The sequence below is a fragment of the Pholis gunnellus genome (genome assembly GCF_910591455.1).
Source record: "Pholis gunnellus genome assembly, chromosome: 24".
NCBI lineage: Eukaryota > Metazoa > Chordata > Actinopteri > Perciformes > Pholidae > Pholis > Pholis gunnellus.
Genome location: NC_136551.1, coordinates 10,139,491 through 10,163,075, shown reverse-complemented (window position 1 = coordinate 10,163,075; position 23,585 = coordinate 10,139,491). Strand labels below are relative to the sequence as shown.

At 44.0% G+C, this 23,585-nt stretch overlaps 1 protein-coding gene across 1 annotated transcript in view; it reads left to right on the top strand.

Annotated features, from left to right (window-relative positions):
• The window catches only part of LOC306715495 (gamma-aminobutyric acid receptor subunit beta-3-like), a gene marked incomplete at both ends in the record, with an annotated part of 48,856 nt that extends 25,980 nt beyond the window's left edge, over window positions 1-22,876 (top strand). Inside the window, 7 exons of the mRNA XM_079185884.1 lie at window positions 5,479-5,699; window positions 8,595-8,677; window positions 9,804-9,941; window positions 15,159-15,311; window positions 20,253-20,500; window positions 20,884-20,952; window positions 22,505-22,876. Of these exons, the coding sequence (XP_079042010.1) occupies window positions 5,479-5,699; window positions 8,595-8,677; window positions 9,804-9,941; window positions 15,159-15,311; window positions 20,253-20,500; window positions 20,884-20,952; window positions 22,505-22,876 (1,284 nt within the window). The remainder of the gene's footprint in view (window positions 1-5,478; window positions 5,700-8,594; window positions 8,678-9,803; window positions 9,942-15,158; window positions 15,312-20,252; window positions 20,501-20,883; window positions 20,953-22,504) is intronic.
• Window positions 22,877-23,585: the final 709 nt, after the last annotated feature.

The following is a 23,585-nucleotide window of genomic DNA, read 5'->3' as shown; positions in this document are numbered from 1 at the left end:
TGCGCGATTCGCCGCCAATCTGCCGGCTCTAGCTCTACGTACGCATCGCCAGCCTCATTTCCTCTCTCAGAGCCACTCAAGCAGCTGTTATGTTGTCGCAAATAAAAAGGGGCAGGTAAACTATGAACTGGATTTATGATGGGGGGGTTGTAGAAAAGGTCATCAGTCAACAGCCTCAATTGGCTAACTGTAACGGATAGGGCAGCTCTATGAAGAGGGAACACTACACGATTATTATGGACAAAAGAGTTCATTATAGCGATGTTATCGCAGTATCTGTAGAAAGTGTACCAGTTGAATCCATCTATAACTTTGTGTATTGTACGTTGTGTCTCTTGTTTTTTGCACTCAAATAGGTGGAGAGAGAGTCACACTTGACCCACTTGAGCGAAAAATTCTAAATAAGACAAAGTTTGTGACTTTGACAAGCTCTCTTAAATCCGTCGCGCTACTTACGCTACCGAATCGCTCCACAAGAGCGATTGTCACACGAGCGTCGGTGCTTTGGGTCGACGTTACCGTGCGCCGCGTTGCTGTGTGAAGCAGCACATACTGATCCACTATTCCCTCTTTCTTTTGAGGCCTGTGTCGTATGATATCTAATCTTTGGCAACTTCCTAAACCAGAGACCTCTGGAACCTGCTCTGCTCCTCAAGCTGTTATTTAAGCATATGACACACTTTTGGGTCCATGAAAAAAACACGTTGCATTTTCCTAAATTCTAAAGATAAGGGCCAACGCAAAGAAATTGGGCAAATAATGTCATCTCACATGAAAAAAGAAAATTCTTAAAAATATATATATAAAGGGAATGTATGTGATATACACCAATAATACATTAAAAAAGGATTGTGTAGTTGTGTCTCTGTTCATATAAGAGTAAATCTTTTTACTAATGTTTGGCCTCTGTCGTTCCCTCCGTCTTACCCTGTTATGAGGCAATGCATCATAAAATATTAGACAGTGAGGAAATTATCCTGTATATTGAAGACCAACGCTGTCATTTGGAGACAAAAAAACAAAAGCCCAGCTCAATAAGGGACAGAGCTATTTTTACCATTCTATAGCAGCAGCAGGAGGGGTACAAGGAAGTCGCTGAGGGATTCCCCCGCACTGCGGTGATCTACCGCCTCGGGGGCCATCCCGAGGGAGGGCTCCAAAATTACATTGAAGTGACTCAAATTGCTTTACATGAACGTGGGGTTCATGCGGAGTACACGGTGATTACATATATCACTGGGTTTCTTTCCTCTCCCACACCCGAGATGTGAAGTTCGGCCGTTTATTATTTCTCACAGAAAAGCGGCTTCGACACGTGTCGCCTCATTACGATTCCTCTTCCAGTTTATCACCATTGCGCCGCAGCCTCTTGACGGCGAGCGGGTCGCCGCGTAATGCCGGGGACGGAGAGCACGTGCCGTGTGTCAAACAATGTTAGCGGGATGTTTCCTCGACACCGGCGGTATCACGGCGCCGCAGTCGGTGCACCGGCGCCGCAGAGAGAGACAGAGGGGGAGAGAGATTACATTGAATATGGGTCAGTTCGCAGCCAAGACCCTGCTTATCTGAATTCTCACACAGCCTGAATGGAAAGCGATTACCCAGTCGAGTTAATTGAATAATTGGGGCTTGCTGGAAATCATCTCCACTGGTCACTCTCGTTATCGCTTGCTGAAAAACATATGCTAATAACCCCACCGGCAGTGGCGCAGCTGTGGGAATTCATGTGCTGTTGGGAGGGGTTGTCAATAATTCATAATCCACAGTCCTAGTTCATAGAAAACCAGAGTCCCCCTAGTCGCAGGGCAGGTACTGCAAAGCTGCACCGTCCGCATCTGAAATTCGATTTGATTGTCTCCATGAAACATTGATGAGGGCTCCTTCGCCGCGTGTTTGTACAGGCTACATGGTTATTCTGAATCATTTATGCCTCATGTGCGCGCTGTTGCCGCTCGCTGCCCACCTGCTGACACTGAAATGCACACCGAGAGTGCGACGCCGCTCTAGGGGCTCTGGGAAGAGTGCTGTGATAAGGGGTCAAAACGAGGCGGTGTGAAAGTGACATTAGTCATTTGTAAGGATTGATGGGGGGTAAAGTTACGGCGGTGATGGAGGAGATGGGGGGCAAGTCTTCTTCACTCGTTCTAACAGCAGATTTCATTTGTCGCTGCGTGCTGTGATCAATCCACATTGACCCCCTTAATGAGACTGTGACTGATAACGCTTGTTGCCCTTTATGTCATAAAATCCTGGAAACTGACATGGATTTATTCACTTAAAAGAACAGAGGCATGGTTGACTCCATGTCTTCATCCACCAGAGCTGTAGAGAGTATATCTTTTATTGCTGTACTGCAGTGACTGTCTGTGATCGTCCGGTCCAAATTGGGGTGAGCCGATCCAAACTAACCTGCCAGATGGTTTGTTGAACAGAACCATCTGAGACGCCGTCATTGGAAACCGTTTGGGGAAAAGGGCGGGCACTTAAAAAAAAAAATGACGTGGCAGATGACTGGATGAACCATCTGTCAATCAAACTCTTGCCGAAACGAGTTGAAAACATCTTTCTGTTGCGAAAAAGCCTTCAGTACCGTACTCTGAAGTTCTGGTATGACTGAACTAACTTGTGCTCGGTTCCACCTCAGGTAGGATCTCAATAGTAGGGGCCTTAGTTCCTCTGCTACTATGGAATCAAGAGAAAGTAGTCCCTGTTGTATAATGGCTGGATTAACCTGCCTGGGGCCTCTGCAGCCACCCACTCTGTGTGCATTGTGTCACTTTCAAGAACCTATTAAGTGCAGTTTACACAACAGACTACCTCAGCAACTTCATTGTATTTCTCCCACAGCCCCAACCAGGACTGTAAAGGACCTTAAAGGTCAAGAGGGACAGATTTGAGAAAGAACTGTCATAATTGAAGCGGAGACGTCCTGACATTTAGTCCCTGGAATTGGTCCAGCTCCGAAGCAGCCACCGACATTTCCCATAATGCAACTCATTAGCATCCTTCATTAGGCCCCCTGCATCTTCAACCCCACACCCAAGCTTCTTGTAGGGTATGTTTTGGTGTCAAACCTAAACCGAGAGGAGGTTTAGGTTTGGGATTTAGGACGTATTTTATGTCTCAGAAAAAACCCATAAAAGATGTCTCAAGCTTAACAACAGATCTTATTGCAGGCATCAAAACCCATTCAAAAAATACCATTGATGCTAAAACGAAGGAACAGGAGGAGCAAAAATGTTTCTCCGGGTTTGAGGACGCTCTATTACACAGCTGTTTTAACAAGCTTCTGATGACAAGTAAACGTAACTCCATCAGCTAAATTGGTGGCGTGCCCCTTTAAGTCTCCGATAGTTTCAGGAGCTATGAGTCTAAGGTGCACATTCCCGAAAAAGTTTGCAGTTAATCTTTTTACTGTTAACCAATGGAGGTCATGATAAAGCAATCCAGCCCTGTCTGCTGCAGTTACAGTACTGTACTGTAATATTTGAGGTGTCTTTACTCATCAATTGGTCAAATGACCAGTGGGATTTTTAAGGAAAGACAGTCTGCCACACATACCTCTGGGGCCGCAACTTCTGATCATTTTCATCATTGATGGATCCATTGATTACTTTATTGTTCTATTGTGAAAATGGTTCCCAGTGCCCATGATGACGTCTGAAGATTGCTTGTTTTGTCCAACCAACAGTCCAAAATCCAAAGATTTTCTTTTTGTAATGATATAAAAGAGTGAGAAGCAGCAAATCCTCAAATCAAATTCCACATTTTTTGGAATATTAGTATATTCCCACATGATAGGTAATAACTGGCCACAAGCAGAATGGCTCCATCACTATGGAGGCTGCGGACACCAAACAGGCCCTGGTTCCACCACGGTACAGTTATGGCTCAGTGCCGATGAGCTTTCCTCCTCATGCTGGGGGACCGATCTGGACCCTGTGCTGACTAAGAGCTTCCCTGTTCACTCTGTGCGCTCACCAATCCTGGAAAACATGCTCATCGAGTATAAAGTATTAGAAAAAGAATAATAATAAAAGGAATAAATAATTAACACGCAGCCATAATCGTATTTCATTCTCTTCTCTCGTGTAAATGCATAAACCTCAAGTGTTTTCTCGGCTCCGGTAATAACACAGTGTTGAGACAAATAACTACCACGGTTACGTAACCTGCGTTTTTTGTTTTGGGAAGCCGTGCTCGTAGCAGTGGCCGTTTTAATCCTCGTTTTAATTTAATTTTTTTTTCGTTTGCGGCGAACCTGAAATCTGCAGCACCGACGGACATGTGTGCCTTTGCCGGTGCCAGCTCGGTGCGGGCTGGTTTCATTTCAACGCCACAGCGGGCAAGGGGGGAGATCATGGCACGGCCCCGAGAGAGAGAGAGAGAGAGAGAGAGAGAGAGAGAGAGGGAGGTGCAGACAGACTGAGAGAAATACAGAAATAGAGAAGAGAGACTGTTAGCTTGGGTAAGTGGATTATGTGATGTGGAGGGAAGAAGGGAGGGGCTCTGTCCTCTATCGCCGCTGCTGCTGCTTCCGTTCTGCTCAAATACTACTTGAATCAAGGCAAAAACACATATATTTTCTTCCCGCCCTATTTTTCTTACACAACCGTCCTAAAGAAATGCTCGATATCCCAGAACTGATAGTATCCTCATGGCTGGATTTAAGTGCGTCTTGCCAATGCTTATTTGGCTTAGGTGCCAGATGGCGAGGGTTCGTCACAGAGACCGATACAAAGACTCTCCAAAGCGTACATGTTTGCAAACACTGAAGTGATTTTCAGACTAAACCAATAATTAACTCTGCTGTGAAGCCCGTTTGTAGAGTGTAGTTTGAGGTGACTTCTAGGAGAATAGTCATTGACTGATGACCAAATCCCTATTAGCTTAAGAAATCAGAGATGATCTCAGAGGATAGAACAATAAAGAGTCACTGAAGCTACGCATTTCCATTTGGGTCCCATAAGGAGTGGAAATAACAGTAGCTTAGCATTTAACAAAACTGCATCAAAAACAAATCTCTGGGGTCTGCCTATTTGATTAAATGAAAGGCAACATATGTTTAAAAATCTGTTGGGCTCCATTACAGTTCAGCTCTCAAGCTCTGTGAATCATTGCTTATACTGGGAATACGCTACTGTTGATAGAATAGGTGAAATTTTCCACTAAGGCTGCAGCTACATGAGTCAGTCAGCATGTCCACGCTTGTTGTACAATGGCACATTACTGTATGGGGGGGGGGGGGTTTGGCTGCAGCGTGTGGACCACTTGGCCCACACTCTGTCCAGCTTGTAGGAGGCTGTGGGATATCATATAAATATTAGGAGCACTAACAGCGGGGAATGGGCAGAGTTAATATTTCAGAGCGGTTAATATTTGCTTTGGAGGTCGGCAGTGTCTGTATAATTTAAGTAAACGTATGTATCAGCTGTGACCTACTCTTATTGTCTCTTCTCCCCGTGTTTGTCTCCACAGGACTACACGTTGACCATGTATTTCCAACAGTACTGGAGGGACAAGCGTCTGGCCTACATAGGAATACCCCTCAACTTGACCCTGGACAACAGGGTCGCCGACCAGCTCTGGGTCCCCGACACCTACTTCCTCAACGACAAGAAGTCGTTCGTCCACGGAGTCACCGTCAAAAACCGCATGATCCGCCTGCATCCGGACGGAACCGTCCTCTACGGCCTCAGGTGGGTTCTGCTTTGCCATCCGCACGGGCCTCCCCTTGTTTGCCCAAATTTAGAATTGGAAAAAGTACGAAAAAAGGTGGCGAAATTCTCTATATCACTTTTTAATCGTCAAACAAATCCGAAGACGGTGCAAAGACCAAAACCAAAAATTAACTGATCCGACCATATGTTATTCCTCAGTGCTATAGAGCTCCATTGCTCCAAAACTATTAAAAACACATCATCACTTCATTACCATGAACCTTGGCACTGCGGTTTATTTTGAATTCCACACACACTCCAAACGTGTATTAATCCACAACTGAAAATAGTCCCCAACAAATACACTATTTCCTCCAGTTTGAGTAACATCTGCTAAAAGATAGTGTTCACCGATGACTTTGGGGCTGTGGGTCACAGTCAGAGAAGGGAAGTAAGAACACACTTGCGTACAATAAGACAAACAGAAAGAACCTAACTGACTCGACATGTAACTATTTGTTGTGTTTTTCAGTATAGTGCCGGGAGTGAGTTTATGTAATCTATAATATATAATGTGCGATTTCTGGGCCATGCAATCGAGCAACACTCCCCACAACAGGCAACAAAGTGAAGCTCGGGGCCATGCACGTTCTCTGACGTTTCCCAGTGTCAAGTTCATTCTCTGTGTTTAAAGCCCTGTTACGGAACCACAGTGGCCCCTGTTGAGAACTTGGCAGTTGTCTGCTGCTGGCCGCTGAGCGGCCAGAGGATTACGTGTCGTGCTCAAGGGCACCCCGGCATTAGATGTTTAAGGGAGGGAGGGTGCAGCCGGAGATCACCCATGAAATGAAGTCTGAACAGGTTGGACGGTGCCCTAATGCAATGTGAAGCTTGCAGCTGTTGTTTGATATTTGTTTCATAAAGCCCTTGTTTTGAATTTCCATTGATCTTTTCGACAGGCAGGTTCAGACGAGTTAGTGAGACCTATGAATATGGATGCATGCTTTGAATTATTACAGTGCAGAGACAAAATGTGTGTGTGTTTGCACGCATACTTGCATGCTTGCGTTTGCATCCGTCAGTGTTCATACTTTACAGTCATACAGTCGTGCTTGATTATGCAAGTGGAGTTCATAGCACTTAGCCTCGTGGGCTACTTATAGGCCTCTCAATGCTTTTCAAGACATCAAAGGCAGAGGGAGATGTGTGACGTGGTGTTTGTGATATGAGCTGTTCAATAAATGGATGCCAGGTAAGGCTGAGTAACATGCTGAATACAGAGGCACATCATGGTATCCAAGATTTGTTAGGGCTGCGACTACTGATTATTATCAATCCATTAATCATTTACTTTATACACTATCAACATCACAGCATATGTATTACTTCACATACTCTAACAGCCATTTTGATTATATGTCACTCTTCATCACAGTGGAGTTGTCACCTTGCTGCTATGTGTGAGCGGCTAGCTAGCTCGCTAATTGCCAGCTAGCACTGGTTGGCTAGAGCAACCAAGTAGAGGTGTATTTATGAAAGAGCACACCTTTCAATAACTCTGAATTAACCAGCTAACGTTAGCTGCAACCGGTAGCACTAGCTCTTTGCTTTGATGCTCGTCCAAGCTCACAACCCCGCATAGCTAGTTAGCAGGCTGGGTAGGTAGCATGTTCAACCTTGTTAAGCTAAATAAAAGGATAAGATAGTTAGTACTGTGTTTATTTACAGTAACAGTACTACTTGGTTTATTCAGAATTACTTTGACATTGTTGCTCTGGCTAACAGGAGCTAACTGGCTACATTTTGTAGCATTTGTGAAGCTTGCTAGCTGACTGCTGACAACACCACTGTCATGAAAAGTGACTTTATGAAACAAAAGGTAACTCAATAAATGAAATTAAGAAAAAAACAATTATTTTGAAAATAAGAATCGTGATGTTTTAAAATGTATTAAATCACTTCCTATTCATTTGTTCATTTATATGTTTTATACAATGTATTCATATGATAACAACAGACAGGCTTCAAAGAGCATAGATATTATATATGGTATCAAACGTTGAGACATATATTGGAAGTCACAATAATAACAATACATCTCTATCTTGCAGACACCATGTATATGTTGAACATTTTAGCTGTATGATAATAACACCTAATGTGTTTTTTTTCGCAGCCTCATGAGTCTTAACTGAATGAAGACTTCGAGTGGCTAACTGCCAAGCAGTTAATCAGGGCAGACTTAGCCTAAAATCATTCTCAATTTGCATCTTTCACTTTGCTGCTTATTTTAACTGTGTGAGCTCATACATCTAATAAACAAAGAGATACCTCCTCATGACCCAGTTCAGATGAGCAGGCACTAAACTCTGCCAACATGTGCTGCATTAATATCATCTTTATTTGCACACATTTTCACGTAATCACTGGATGGAGGGTAGCCAGTTTGTTTTGGGGGATATGGGCGGATTTAAAACACAAGAGTGAGGACTGCTTTTCCGTCTGTGATCTATAGCATGATTATGTGTACAGTTACGCAGTCAGCATTTTACCTCGGAGGCGGTGCCTTAATCTTATTTTAAGATGCCAATGCCAATACTCGCCGGTAATATGATGCCAACTGAGGAAGTTAATGTCAAGACAAATGGACATTTGGTTTCCTTTAAAGATGATCGGACAAAGTCAAGTGCTATCACCTTAATGCTTCGATGTCATTATATTCCCGCAGTATACTTCCTTGTTAAGTAACTACTTGCCTGCTTTGCTATTTTTATAACAACAATTCAAATGGGAAATAAAGTGCGATAGTCACCCTTTCCTTCTTTATTCCTTCCCATCCATCTTCCTTCCGCTACAACCTGTGTAAATCGCATGCGGCGTCTAACATATTCTCTCCTGCGCCCTCTCATTCCTCCTATGTGTCTCTTTGTTCAGGATAACTACAACAGCAGCATGCATGATGGATCTCAGGAGGTATCCCCTGGACGAACAGAACTGCACTCTGGAGATAGAGAGCTGTGAGTACAAAGACCAAACGCCGTCAAGACCGACTGTCAGCACAATATGCAAGCTGAGGAGAACACCAACACGGTCTCGTATTAGTTGTAAATCCGTCTCAGGTACTAAAGTAGAAGGACGGGGTTTACCCGATATGCCAATTGTGACTGACGGCGGAATTCATGAGCTCATCTTAAATGGGTTTTCAACAGATTCACCAGTCAAGCTCCAATAACGCTGGAAGCTATTCGCCCGATCTACTTCACACTAGGTGGATGTATTGCCGGAGACCCAAGGCAGTATAGTGTCCGTGGCTCTATAATAACAAACCTCACGCTTTGGCTTTTGAACCGTAAGCCTCAAAAACATTATTTTTTTCCTTGCATCTGTGGGCCCAGACGAATCTATCCATATATGCCCAATTCACATTAAGATTTTTGTTTTGTTTCGCTTCTCCTCCTACAAATTTTGAGCTTTTGAGTTACTATTTTTTGGGGATTTTTGATGTTCCATTCAGTTTTTCTACAGCTGTGTTGATATGATGTTTGAGTGACCATGACAAATTTGGTGATATTTGGCCTAAAGATAGACTAAATGCAAGGAATCTCTCTTTATACGTGTGTGTGTCTTTTGCATATTGCGAGAGCCATTCGTCCGATCTACTTCACACTCGGTGGGTGTATTGGTCGGGATCCAAGAATGTGTAATGGGGAAGTTGGTGCAATGTACACCCCGAACGGGTTCTCCACTAGCTGAAGATAATCAGAGGATACTGTTGGCGTCCTTGTAGGTTCAATTTAATGTTTCTTAAATACAGTTTTAAGATTGGAGCACTTTCAAGAGGTTTTTTTCAGATTTGTTGCAAATAGTGTCAGTATTAGAATAATACAAAATTAAAAGACAGGAAATGTCAGCTATTTTTGTACATCTTTAGACATTTTTGTGAACTCAAGTGAACCTATTGACTCGCTTGCTTTCAAAGCAACGTTTTCTTGGAAAACAACTTCAAACATGCTTCCTCCCAATTGACAGCCCAGTTGGAGGATCAGCAACACTGCATATCTTGGTCTCCTGTGATGGTTAGACAGATGGTTACACCTTGGTGCATGTGTGTGTGTGTGTGTGTGTGCGTTTCTACTTGTGCAGATGGCTACACCACAGACGACATCGAGTTCTACTGGAAAGGAGGCGAGTCGGCTGTAACGGGGGTGACGCGGATCGAGTTGCCTCAGTTCTCCATAGTCGATTACAAGCTGGTGTCCAGAAACGTAGTCTTTTCCACAGGTAAACGCGCTACTGTAATGCCTTGTGTACACACTGGATTTATTGGGGAATAATACACGACAAGTGGATGTTACGTCTTCGATGATATTGTTCATATCCAGTGTTGGCCTATTTTCAAGCTGATTATTTAATTAATTTCTGTAGCAAAGAAATCCGTGCCAAAGCTTGATCTGTTGATCCAAAATCCTCAGAGCCAAAGTTGTGTTTGTCAGTGCTTCTAATTGGGTTGAAGTGAGGTTGAAGCCGCCTTTGAAGTATCCCTTAAGTAACAGCGGCTGATGCAAGGATGTTGGAATGGTACTTATCCAAAACATGATGTAAACGCTGTGATTTACAGAGCAAATCGTGTGCATGTCGGGTGGCCCTTGACCCTGAGAGGTGACGCTGGAATTAATGGTTTAGTTGTTGTGCTGATGCTAACAAAATGTAGCTCCAATCAATTAAATCAGTCAATACAATCAATCAGCGTGACAGTAGCAGATAATATGACAGCTTTTACACCCTCAGAGTGATGGTACGTGTTGTGTTTAGCCCTCACATTTCATGGTGAGATAAAATAAATCCAATGGCGTAAACCTCTTGAGAACAAAGCCAACAAGTATCAATAGCCTGCAGCGAACCCAAGCAATCCTCCAAAACCCCGAATGAATATTTCGGTGTCATCGTCAACTGGTGTTGTGGAACACATTAATCGCGTGTTATCTATAGGTTCACGATGGCCATTTTCTCACGAGATTGTCATCTCCCAGAGCAATTGATTGGACGAAATGGCGACATGGAGCAATATGTCAAGTTAGAAATCATTCGCAATGTCGTATTTCATGCGACTCATTTGAGTTGCTCACTTGGAGAAGTACAGAAGAGTAATTCAACGGTCCTCATTGCTCACAGGGGTGTTCTGATATATGCAGTGAACTTTGGATTTTCATTTGTCGCACACTGAGGTACTAAATTAATCTAGTTTTTATGTGTACATTAAGTCCCAGACGCAGAAACTTTATTGATGCTCCCTAACCAACTGCCATATAATCTGGTCAGAGGAGACTTATTCAGAGAGGCAGCGTCTCCCTGCAGCCGTAGCGGGGAAAATAAAAGCTGTTTGACGTTTATTAATAACAGAATTTCTCACAGAAGTTATGCTCGTGAGGAGGAGCCACACCCAGTCTGAAGAAAAAAAGGACACAAAGAGCAGATCATTCTATTGTTTGCCTTTTGGGGTATTTTTAACATTTCTTTTGAGGCTACACACTATCTTAGTGCCTCACTTTGAGGCGCCCTAGTCCTCACTGCGTCTTTGTCCTGTGCATGTGCTGCATTGCTTTAGCCGTGTACGCGGCGCGTGTGCCTCTGCCTTGGTGTGTGAATCGCATGCGAGTGTGCGTACCAGAGTGCACTTGTTTCAGGAAAGTGGCACGTCCCCCGCGGGTGGCGACAATTAAAGTTTAGTGTCCAGCGGTCCTGCTCCTGTGCTCTTGGCAGGTTGTGTGAAGCACATCAAAGGCTCCCCCGCAAGACTGGCTAATGACCAGGTTCCCCATTACATGGCCACTGGACAGCCTTTAATTCCCTCCCACCTTTTCCCCTCTTCTATCCCCAGGTTTCTGCCCCGTCTTGGCATCTCTCTCACCCTCTGTTGCTTCTTTAGTATATCTTTTCCTCTCTCTTGTAAGAGGTGTGGTTGGATGCCAATTACCCGGCTCTCTGACTGAAAAGCAGCCCGAGATTCAGGGCATCGCACATTCATGCGGAATGCAACCCACAACATCAATTATTCTCCTCGAAGCACACGCACAATACTGCCCGTGTGTGTGCGTGTACGTACCGCAAGCAAGTCCATATGCAAAATGCATGCGTGACTGGATAATCGCTGTGTTGGGTGACATTTACGTGTGTTGTTTTGCGCGTTGTGTGCATTCATCAGTGTCCGTCGCCACCTTTTCTGTCTTCATCCTTTTCCGACATCTTCGTTAAGATAACTGCAATAATAACAGCTTTAAATATTCAAAAGCATCTATATTTCATGTTTTTTGCTGTAATTTGACAGTAAAGCCCTTGAATATTCCTTCACATATGAAGGTTTTAGAAAACATGAAATGCTTCCAACACAGCTTTTGAAAAACAGCTCTTTAATTAATGTAGCATTGACGTTCATTAGTGGGCCCATATCTGAGCACTTTCCTCTCTGCATACATGGACGACTACAGCTCTAGCCCTTAGTTACTGTTGCCTGTCAAGCTTTCCATTCTCAAATGGCATATATGCAGTTTACAATAAGTGGATTAATCAAAATTCATTCATCATTTGCTCCTCGCTTTAAAAAGCAAGGACACATTAACGTAGCTAGCAAAGCTAACGTTGTCTCCATGAGTTAGTTGAAAAAAACACGGTGGCCTGCTGACTTTGTAGTGTTTCTGACTCATTTTAAATCTTGTAAAAGAGGTCTTAGATATGCACTCAATGGCTACATCTAAAATACTGAGGCTGAAGCTACATGTTCCAGGTAAAAAGTCTGCATCCACTACAAGAAAAAAGGCTTTTAGGAAGAGGACTAAGCAGTGTTTCTGCCAAACTTAAAGCAATCTGGGATATGGCGTTTGCGGTTGCTGGAATGTAGACTTCACTAAATACAATACAAAGTAGGACCTGCCCGCTAACGTTAGCTTACAAGCTCCGATATAGTAGCATCCATGGGCTAAGTGGGGAAATATATTGGTGGATGCTAACGTTAAACCCCACAAAGTGTAATTAGCTCCTTAGTCTCATAGTAAGTAGTTAGCCGGACTTGGAGCAAACGGAGCGCCCCCGCCATGCGGGCGACAAAGGAGACAAAAAGAGACAGACTGCAGGCCTCCTACACCTCAGCGCCACCGTCTACCCAGCCGCCTCTCCCAGATTCCATTGTTGTTCTGTCATCATCCACTCAACTTTCATATCACCCCCCTTCCCTCAATCCCATCTCCTCTCCCTTTTCTCGCTCTCCGCCTCGGCCTCACACATGGTGTCTCTCCCACTCGCGGATGTTGTTTGGTGTAGCAGTTACAGCCAGTGCAGCTCTCCACACCCACGCGCGAGTGAACTTCAAGCCCACTCGTTTTCTGAAACCACTTCTGCGTGCGCTATACTACGAAGATTCTCGGCTCCCACTTCGGGCTGCAGGAGCCGCCATTAAGTACGCATCAAAAGAAGTGAATGGGATATTTTAAGACCTGCGACAGTCTGTTCCCGCATTCGCAATATAATGAAGTGTATGTTTAGCGTGTGTTGAGTTTGTTCTCGGCTGCCAAACTGTTAACCACGAGCCAAATACAGGAAGATCATCTGATGTGGTGAATAAGGAAAAGTTTGCATTTATATATACTTTATGCAATGAGCTGATCTTTGGTTTTATACAAAGTTTGTAGTTCTTTGATCAATTGGTTGAAGCACCTACAATATATTTTTTCGTAACAGGAAAATTGTTGCATATCAAGCAACAATTCCAAGTATTTGAGTATCGCTTTTCAAATGTGAGGATTTACTGCTTTCCTTTGTTTAATATCATTGCGAATTGACCTATTTGGGTCTTGGACTGAAAACATGGGCTCAGGCATTTAGACAATATCGACTAAACAATTCATTAAATATTTAACTTGGATGCAACATATAAAAGGGTTTTTACAGTTTTTTTTGCATGAACTAAAGGGGATTTCAGAGGCCAAAGCTTGCAACAATGTACAAGATAACATCACAGGTAGCACTTAAATTATAGCTTTAAAAGGATCTTCATTTTTCAATTAAATCACAGATTCATATAATATAATATAATACATACATATACATACATATATATATATATATATATATATATATATATATATATATATATATTGTATACATTATCATTATTTTACCTTCATGGATGTGTGTACCAAATTCCATAACCAATAACCAAATAATTGAGACATTTGATTTAAAACAACTATTGGCACTAAATGAAAAGTCAATTGGTCGCCAAAGTCTACAATATTATGTTAAATGTTAGTCAATTCCTGTGTAACAAAACTTTCACCATTCCAACAATAGTTCTGGTGTCTTGTGGGCGGGGCACTTGTATGTGCACGACACAATGAACAACATAACTAGCTACAAAGGTGCACTCAGTAGAGTGCAGATCTCTACCGCTGCTGTGATTGAATAACTTTAACCCACAATTGGCAGAATGCGAGGGTTCTCACGCAGTAACCCACTGACACAAGCGACCGATCGCATGAGCCTCTTGTGTTTGCCGACTGCCTTTCGAATGTCAATTATATCGGTCGGCAGTTTTAGATAACATTTGAGGAACGGCCCGGCCCTTTAAAATAACGTGTCAGGATTTTATTGCAATCTAACTTACAGTCGGCGCAGAATCTTAATGGGATCGTGTGCCTCTTCAGAGTGACTCTCTATCCAACTCTGCACACGAGGGTGCAGTTGATTGGACCCACGCTCGCCACAAGTAGCTTTGGCTGAAACCCACGGACTGGAAATTACACTGTAATGGGCCCCCAGTTCTCCTCCAATATACAGAGAAAACGGGACAATAGCTTGGAATAGTGGAAGTAAGGAGCCATAGATTCAATCCATGAAGAGATATGCTCAAGCACACGTACTGTATACTGTTTATATTCCAGATCATAGCAGGTCGTGGAGGGGAATATTATTTCCCTGACTTATGAAGCATCAGAGGCACGGCTTCATGCATTTGGAAAGCTATTATTCCTGCAGTGATGCTGAATCTCTCAGAATCACCACATGAATTATGTAAACGGCTGAGAATTGATGAGGCAAAATGCGCCGAAATCTTTATCGCCATCTTAAATATTGTGTCGCATCATCACGAAAAACAGGGTTACATTCAGTCTTGTGCGTGTGCGTGTGTGTGTGTGTAAGAGAGTCGGTGTGTGTCTGCGCCTGTGACGGGGATACTTGTTACCATGGCGATAAATCCAACCCATGCTGTCGGGGTTGTCATGGAAACTGAAACAAAAACACAAGGTATCCCTGTGTGCTCCTGTGAATGATATAAGTTTGATGTTTTTACTGTCAACGATGACATGTTTTTAAATCTGTGGAACCGAATGTGTTTCTAAAGTTAAAATGTATGTACTGTGATTCTTAACACTACCTTCACCTTTTTATTTATGAACCAAAAGACTAAAACACACCGCTTCGGTCTTTGTCTCGCCCCGTCCTCAGGTGCCTACCCTCGACTGTCTCTGAGCTTCAAGCTAAAGAGGAACATCGGCTACTTCATCCTGCAGACGTACATGCCATCGATCCTGATTACCATCCTCTCCTGGGTCTCCTTCTGGATAAACTATGACGCGTCGGCGGCCAGAGTGGCTCTAGGTAAGAGGCAGCGGCTGTTAGAAATCCAAATACCGGCTCCCTAAGATGAGCCAGAACCTCCCTGGCTTGACTCCTCATACTGTGGTGGTATTCGAGGGAGCTTTAGGGAATGGCTCGGATATTGGTGGAGTAAATGGAAATAGATTTGAAGAACATATCAATTATGTGGGGAAAAAAGAGAAATTAGGTCCCTCTCTTCTATGGACATAGACTAATTGGTTTTACTTGAAAGTATTTTGCAGCTGAAATGCTGGAACAAGCTGGTGAAAAAAAATGTCCACTGTGTCTTTCCGTAGGGCAAAAGCAGAAACACACAACCTTGACTCGGACCAAACTGGGTCATACCTTTTTTCTGCTGTGGTCACTGAGAGGCCTCCAGGAGCTATAACTACATCACGTCCCTAATGAGCATAATCTCACTTCTTATTGAGGAGTGCTTGTGTGGGTGCAAAGGCTCAGACACTGTGGGGCTCCTGTGAGCAGTAAACAAGGCAGAGAAGGAAGCAGCGGGGTCGCTGGTTTTAGACGGCATATGGGGGAAAAAGAAATGTAATAAGCAGGTCGTCAAGACAATAGATAAAAATGCAATTTTAACAACAGACTCCCCACAGCTGTATAATTAGTACCACGGTAAATTGGTAGTTGACCATTCGTTAAATGCCTCTCCTGATCAGCAATGGTCCGATCATAGCTTAGCAACAGCAACGAGGATTTCAACCCTTACTGTTTGGGGAGTTGCATCTTTTATAAAACACAATAACAAACGTCTAAATAATGGACTCAACAGTGTGTTTATCTGATCTAATGTAAGCTTACAACCCACAGTAGTAACCATAGACATAACAATACTGACGTATATAATAAGATAAAAAGTATATCAGTGGATGTAGTCACCATGACATCGTCCATTGGTGACATCATCCATTGGTTTGTGGACTCCAGTTTTGAAGCCTTGAATTCGGCATTTTGGCCGTTGCCATCTTGTTTTTTTTGCAACCATAACCAGAGGTGCAACCGAACATTTTCAGACGATCAAAATGTTACAGTTAGCTTTCATGAACTGAAACCACACTGTGAAATGGTTAAAGTTTTAAGATAAAAACACGGACTACTCCCAGACCAGTCAACGCCATGGAGGTGACCTGTCCATCACAAAGGAGCCACGCCTTAGAGCATACCCTACTTTATTGTCTATTTTACTCTGAATGGGACCATCAATCATGTGAGAAGTAGGGTCATTTTCTAATAGACTTCTATACAATCTGACTTGTGTTTGCAACCAGAGGGGGCGCCCCCTGATGGCCATTAGTAAGAATGCAAGTTTCCGCATTGGCTTCACGTTTCAGAAGGGAAGGTTGCTGCAAACGTTACTTTCAAGGCCATGGCTACATTAAAAAAAAGAGCTAAAAGAATGATTAGTGCATCCAGTTTGCGCATTGTTGAGCCCAGTGTTTTAACATTAGCTCAATAAGCTAGGCGGCTACAGTTGATAGAATCTGCCAGCAACAGTTGACAGTCACCAGCTAGAAATTGCGAACTCTGCATTTGTCTACCCGTTAGCCCCGGTAGCTTAATGGTTACAGCAGATACGACAAAGAACCTTTGTTGCAAGTCATACCCCTCTCTCTCCCTTTTTCTCCTGTCTGCCTCTTCACTATCGACGATCCAATTCAGTGTTAAATCTGCCACCATGTAGCTGTTTCTCCACTCAAAAGCATTTATGCAGTTTAAGAAGTAATTTCCTGTCAAAGCTAAAGTGGCTCACTGGAATTGACTGGAATACAAACCAGGCAAATTAGGTAACCTCCCAGGGGGATTTAAAAGCCCCAGATGTGTGTCGTTAGTTTGTGGTTCATTTGAATGTGGTCGTACAATGAAGCTTCCACATTTGCTGTGAGGACGGGGGGGGGGGGGGGCGCAATAGGGGCCCAGCATTAAATCTCTGCCCGGGGCCGCCTAACACTTCAATCTGGCCATACCAATTGACTGCTGCTTTGGCCCTTAAATCATCTTTATACGGACGGATAATGGAACAGTAATGACCTTAACACATCATAATGCCTTTTGGAAAACATGCTTTGATCCATTATTTGTTATCCACATGCACATACAGCTCAATAGAGACTGGAATCTGGAGAGCATCAGTGTGTGTGTGTGTGTGCGTGTGTGTGTGTCTGCACACACATTTATCTGCTTTACATCCATTGTTATTTGCCAGCTTGAACTGGTTCTCTTGTGATGGCACGCATGCGATATCTGGTCATTACCTCGGAGTGTATGTGTGCTTTTATGTTTGTGTTATTTGTACGTGTGTGTGTGTGTGTGTGTGTGTGTGTGTGTGTGTGTGTGGGGGGGGGGGGGGGGGGGGGGGGGGGGGGGGGGGGATGTGCAAAGTGAATGTGCAAAGTCCTGCTAGCTGCAATATCCGGTGTGTGCCTCCACAGCTCAGAGGCAACCGGAGGTCCATTCCCTTCTCCTGATGGATCATTACAAGCTTTCAGCAGGTGCATTGTGCAAGTGGGTGTGTGGGCATGTGTGTGTGTGTGTGTGTGTGTGTGTGTGTGTGCGTCTGCTCCTCGTTTCTGTGCGCAAACCTGCCAGTAAGAGCAGTGTAATGATCAGGGAGGAATCAATTCAAGGAGGCAGCAGGCAAACAATTGAATTGTTTGAAGGACAAATCTCATTTTCCTGAGCAATTCCGAAGGATCGCAGAGTTACAGACGACCTGCCTCGCTCGCTAATCTGGTTGCAAACCTTTTCCCGCAGTCCTCCCCGCTCACTTACAAATCATATTATGTGAACAGTCAAGGTGTGGTCAATAGCTGTAATTGGTGCAGGAGCACTTCAAGTGTAATGGCAGACACAAGTTTCAGTTCACCCTATGTTGTTCCGGTGCGTTAAAACCTCATTTCTTTTCTCCTCGGCTGCAGACTCAAACACTGCGCATGCTAACTAGATAGCTGCCAATTTGAGATTTGATTGTGGCGTGCCTTTGTTCCAGCTGTGAAGGTGAGAAAGAGACTATGGGATGTATAACGAGAGAAAAAGGGAGGGGAGGGGGAGGACGGAAAGAGGGAAAGCACCACTAAATGATGGTGAGATCGTGGGGGGGGGGGGGGGGGGGGGGGGGGGAGTGAGAGGTGGAAGCAGAGGCAGAGGGATAGCCGACAACAATGGGACGAGACCGAGAGAGGGGGTGAGAGAGACGGAGGGAGACAGAGAGTGAGAGAGACCCCATAAAAACACAATCTCTCCCCGGAGAGCGTGGCGGCGTGATGAAAAAGGAGGGAGGCCCATGGGCGCATGGCCCCTTGATTAAATTGTCCGAACGGGGAGCGAAGGAGCAGAGGGAGGGATGGAGGGAGGGAGGGAGTGAAGGACGGAGAGTAATGGCACAGCTGAGAGAACACCTATAAAGAACAAGGCTGTCGTTAAGCAAAAAAAAAAACAACGAGAGATCGCACCATCCAATGGGGCAGAGACACGAAGCATGTGCACGTGCGAGCTCGTTCACACACACACGCCTCTCACACCCCCTATGATGAAACACACACACACACACACACACACGCACGGGTGGTGTTATTCTTGTAATGTGCCAATAAATCACACTACGGGCTAGATTGACCTTAGCCATGTTGCTCCTCCCAACCCCCTGACTGTTCCTGGTCTCTTCACTGTACTTTATGACACACATATGCGTACACACAAACACTCCGAAATGCCTCGTTCGCCGGGTTGAATGAGCGGCCCCGGCCACTGATAGGCTCCATTTATTTCCAGCACGGGGTGGATAACGTAGAAGAGATATATCTGCCACATATCTATTATGAGATAAGATATAGCATTATTGCATTGCAGGGGGTCAGGGTTTGCGTGATCATGAGTAAGGCGTGTGTTGATTTGCTGCGACTTCTGAAACGCACGTCAGCACTGGGAGACGCGTGTGCGCGGTAGGAGAGCTGCATAACACATGGCAAAAAAACAGTAAATATGAATTACAAGATATTTTTTAATCGTTTTCTGTAGTTGGTTGGGTTTTCTGTAGTTGCAGTCTCTGTCTTGTTTGGTCTATAATTATGGGTTTTCTTTAGAAATGTATCATACCTCAGCCAATTTGATTTCCCCTCATCTATTTGTCTGTAATTTCATATGAATCTCACTTAGTGTCCATCTCTTTCTGTCATGCTGAAACATGCAAGGTGCGAAGGTGCCTTTACTAGGGGACATCAAACAACCGCTGCCGTGTATCCCTCGTGGTTGAGGTTAATAAGAGCTGCAGGCTGGAAACATGCAGCGCTATTCTCATGAGTTATTTCTGCTCAATGACCAAGGGCCAGTTGGAGGTTTCAAGGCAGACCTTTTTTGAATTTCAATGAGGCAGATGTTATGCCCTCACTTACCAGTGTGTGTGTGTGTGTGTGTTTATGCAAGTAAAATGACATCAAACATGAAAGTGATCAGGAGATTGTTTCATTAGAGTGTTCAAGCTAAATACTGTCCATGTGATAGATGCTGTTTCTCCCCCCCTCACGGTTTCTTTGACACTTCAGCAAGGCAATTTCAGATCTTTCTTTTTTCCCACTGGGTCCTAACTAGCAGAGGAAATAGCCACAGAACAAAGGTTTTCTATAAAAAAAGAAAACGTGTTTCTATAGTAACACCTGAGATATCTGTTGGAGTTTTTCTCCAGCGTGACCTTAAGGTTACCGACGAGATTGAAGCATCTGCTTAGAATGACGGGGCGCTTATGCTGTGACAGGTTTGGGCTAATTAGGCATCCGATGTACCGTCCCAGATTTATTGCCAGGATTGGTAATGAGAAAGCCTTAAAAAGAAAAATTTAAATTTAGCTGGATGGTCGAATTGACTGTGCATTTGTTTAAAATGTGTTGTTTCATGCCGCTTTGGAAATACATTTTCCCTTTTTCGTCATCTAAGGGATCACCACGGTGCTGACCATGACCACGATCAACACCCACTTGAGGGAGACGCTGCCCAAGATCCCGTACGTCAAGGCCATCGACATGTACCTGATGGGCTGCTTCGTCATGGTCTTCCTGGCCCTGCTGGAGTACGCCTTCGTCAACTACATCTTCTTCGGGAGGGGTCCTCAGATGCAAAAGAAGCTGGCGGAGAAGGCGGAGAAGGTCAACAACGAGAGGGCGGCCAAATACGACGCCGCGAGGGTGAGCTCAGATTTTACGTGATTTCTAGACCCAAACTATCAGTGGATGAAGGGGTTTGAAATAAAGTAGAAGTAAATCAATAAATGACTGCATGGCTATGAATATTTGGTTATTTCCACAGAGAATGCTGCAGGAAAACACTGTACAACGTCTTGAGTGGACTCTCAAATCCCTTCACTTTTCTTCCTCCTAACAGGACTTGAATGATAAAACAGCCTTGACTTTCCGATGATTCTAAAATCAACTGTTTTGTCAGCTCTCGATAGCAGAGGCAGCAAAAGGAAAATGTTCTGCATAACTGAACTGTTTTACATTATCGTCTGTATCCCACACGGAGGCTTCAGCAGGCAAAACATGTTGGCTGAATATTTTCATCTCCTCAGGAGGCAGGTAGTAGGACCGCGTCCCTAAAGCGGTCCAATCAGGTTAGAGGTCTTCGCCACTCACGCTCGGTGAGTTGTTCGTTCAGCGAGACTATCCCAGAGTCAACTCTGCCATTGCCATCAGCTGACATGGATGTTTTTATTTCTTTTATTTTTTTTGCCTTAATGCAAAAAATATCTCCCCATCCATGGAATGAGTCAAGCAGCAACAGACATCTTCATGACATTGCCATACTCTCAGGAGTATTCATTTTGACTTTGACTTCTTCATTGCAGTTCTTTCCACGTTGAAATGACGCTCATGCTCGATCGCATTGTAAAAGTGTTTTCAGATTATGAAGCCGGTTTTCTCCTTTCAGAGGTCACCCTTGAATGCATGCTGTCTGTGTATCTTTTTTATTTGACTGAAATCATCATCAAAAGCCACGTTTGTCACACGGCTCCCACGGAGTGACATCAGTAGTTACTGCAGAGGTCCCCCGATCATGCATCTTTGCTGACTTAGCGCCAGGATTCTTTTTTTCGAATAAGTGTATTCATTTCTGGAAACATTTGTTAGAACTAAATAGTAGAATATGCATTATAAGCCCACTGCTTTTAAAACAGTTGAATGGGAAGCAAATACAAGACGCGGTGCAAGTTCATATAAAGTCAGTGGAAGTTGGTGAACACGCCTCAATGGGCCTCAAAACGCTTTTGAAATATGCAAACACTGAAATATAGAAAAAGGCAAAGGTGGGACTTCCACAGTTGCTACATTTGCATGAATGATTGCCATTTCCCATTATTGTTTTTGTGGTGCACACATCATAGGCATGGAGTGTGACGTGTCCTATATGCTTGATTAAATTGTTGAACGTGGAAAAGGTTGTAGCAGGAGGCATGACACCCAAGAAGACAAAAAATATTTCTTTTGATCATTTATCAATGGAAACGTTCCTCTTGTTCTTCAGTCATGCAGAGAAGCTGCATTAGTGGCCGCCATTGATTGACAAAAATGCCATCGGACTGAGTGGCGGGCGCGTGAAACTGCTCCCTCCTTCACTCGATCGCTTTTCCATCCGCAAGAAACAAAAAGGTTTCTTGCGATGCACAAAATGATGATAAGTGTACTTAATGTCTCAATGCAGACGGGCACAGCGACATATAAAACTATCATTACAAACACCTGTCACGGCGATGAAAACGCCCCAATGTTCCAAAGAGCAACGAGATTATAAGAAATTGGGCCCCCCACCCCTCCTACATAGGAGCAAAACACCCACATGCAAAATGACTGCTCATTTTGCATCCCTTAATAGTCATTTTGCATATTTTTCTGCCATTTTGCATCCCCTTGTAAATGTTTTGCGTCTCTTTGTAGTCATTTTGCGTCTCTTTGTAGATGTGTGTCTCTTTGCAACCGGTTGCCAGTCTTTGTGGTGGTCTGGAGTCTCTGGGCCCCTGGGCCTGTGCCCGGTTGGCCCGTTGAGTAATCCTTCCATGATGACATCCACATTTCATGGTCTTGAATGCGCTGTGCACTGAGGGAGAGCGCTTTCTAGGTAGAATCCTCTCTAGCTGCACCATTCGTTTGCACACAGTGTCGCTAATTAGCTTTCTCGTTTCGTTGTCCACCCAGGCGGAACCGCACGGCCACGGGAACATCCTGCTCACCACCCTGGAGATCCACAACGAGGTGGGGGGAGGCGAGATCACCACCAGCTTGGCGGACATTAGGAACTCTCAGTCCATGGTGCAGTTGGACAGCACGGCCTCGTCGCACATCCAGTACCGCAAGCAGAGCGGCGGGATCGGCCCGCGCTCCACCAGCCGGCACTCCCTGGACCGGTCCGCCCAGATGAAGCGCAGCCGCCTGCGGAGGCGGTCCTCGCAGCTCAAAATCAAAATCCCCGACCTGACGGATGTGAACGCCATCGACCGCTGGTCACGGATCATCTTCCCCTCCGTGTTCTCACTGTTCAACCTCATCTACTGGCTCTACTATGTCTGATTGGACTGTTTTGTTGAGATGTTTGTTGTTGTTTGTTTGATTTCTTTTTCTTCCTTTTTTTTGTTGCTTTTATATATAGAATCTGTTAAAGACTGCAACACTTTGAGACGGGATAAAAAAACAGACTGAGAAAAGACTACTGAGTTTTGGACCAAGTTCTTGTCAAATTTGTTTTTATATTTGCAGTCTTTGAATCCTTAGTACCAATGTCTTTTTATTTTCTAAAGTATGTACTGTAATTGGGACTTGTGACAGTCATTTCCCAACATTTGCCCTCTCAGTAATGTGTAAATAGAGAGAGAGAGACACGAAAGCCAGCAATTGAATAAGTAAATAAGTATTTGCAAAAAAAGAAAATGACACAAAACGCAATGATTTTTCTAATCCAAAAAAATAATTCAGAAACCTTTCTACAACACAGGTGGTCAGATAAATGCAGGCAATTCCTAAAAGTCCATTAAACAAACTAATGTATGTTTGACTGGTATCCTATGCACTATTAATGCATGTAATGATCAACCATAATGGAAAAAACAATGACTTCTTTTTTGCCTTGGATTATGTCACAACTTCACCGAAGACTGTCGATGTGTATTTGTTTATCGCATTGATACGATACAGAATACTTGCTATTACCCATGTCATGCATTGATCTGGTGAACGTTTACCCAAACACAATCGTGTTAAAGTTGAGGACTTTCTCCTCCGT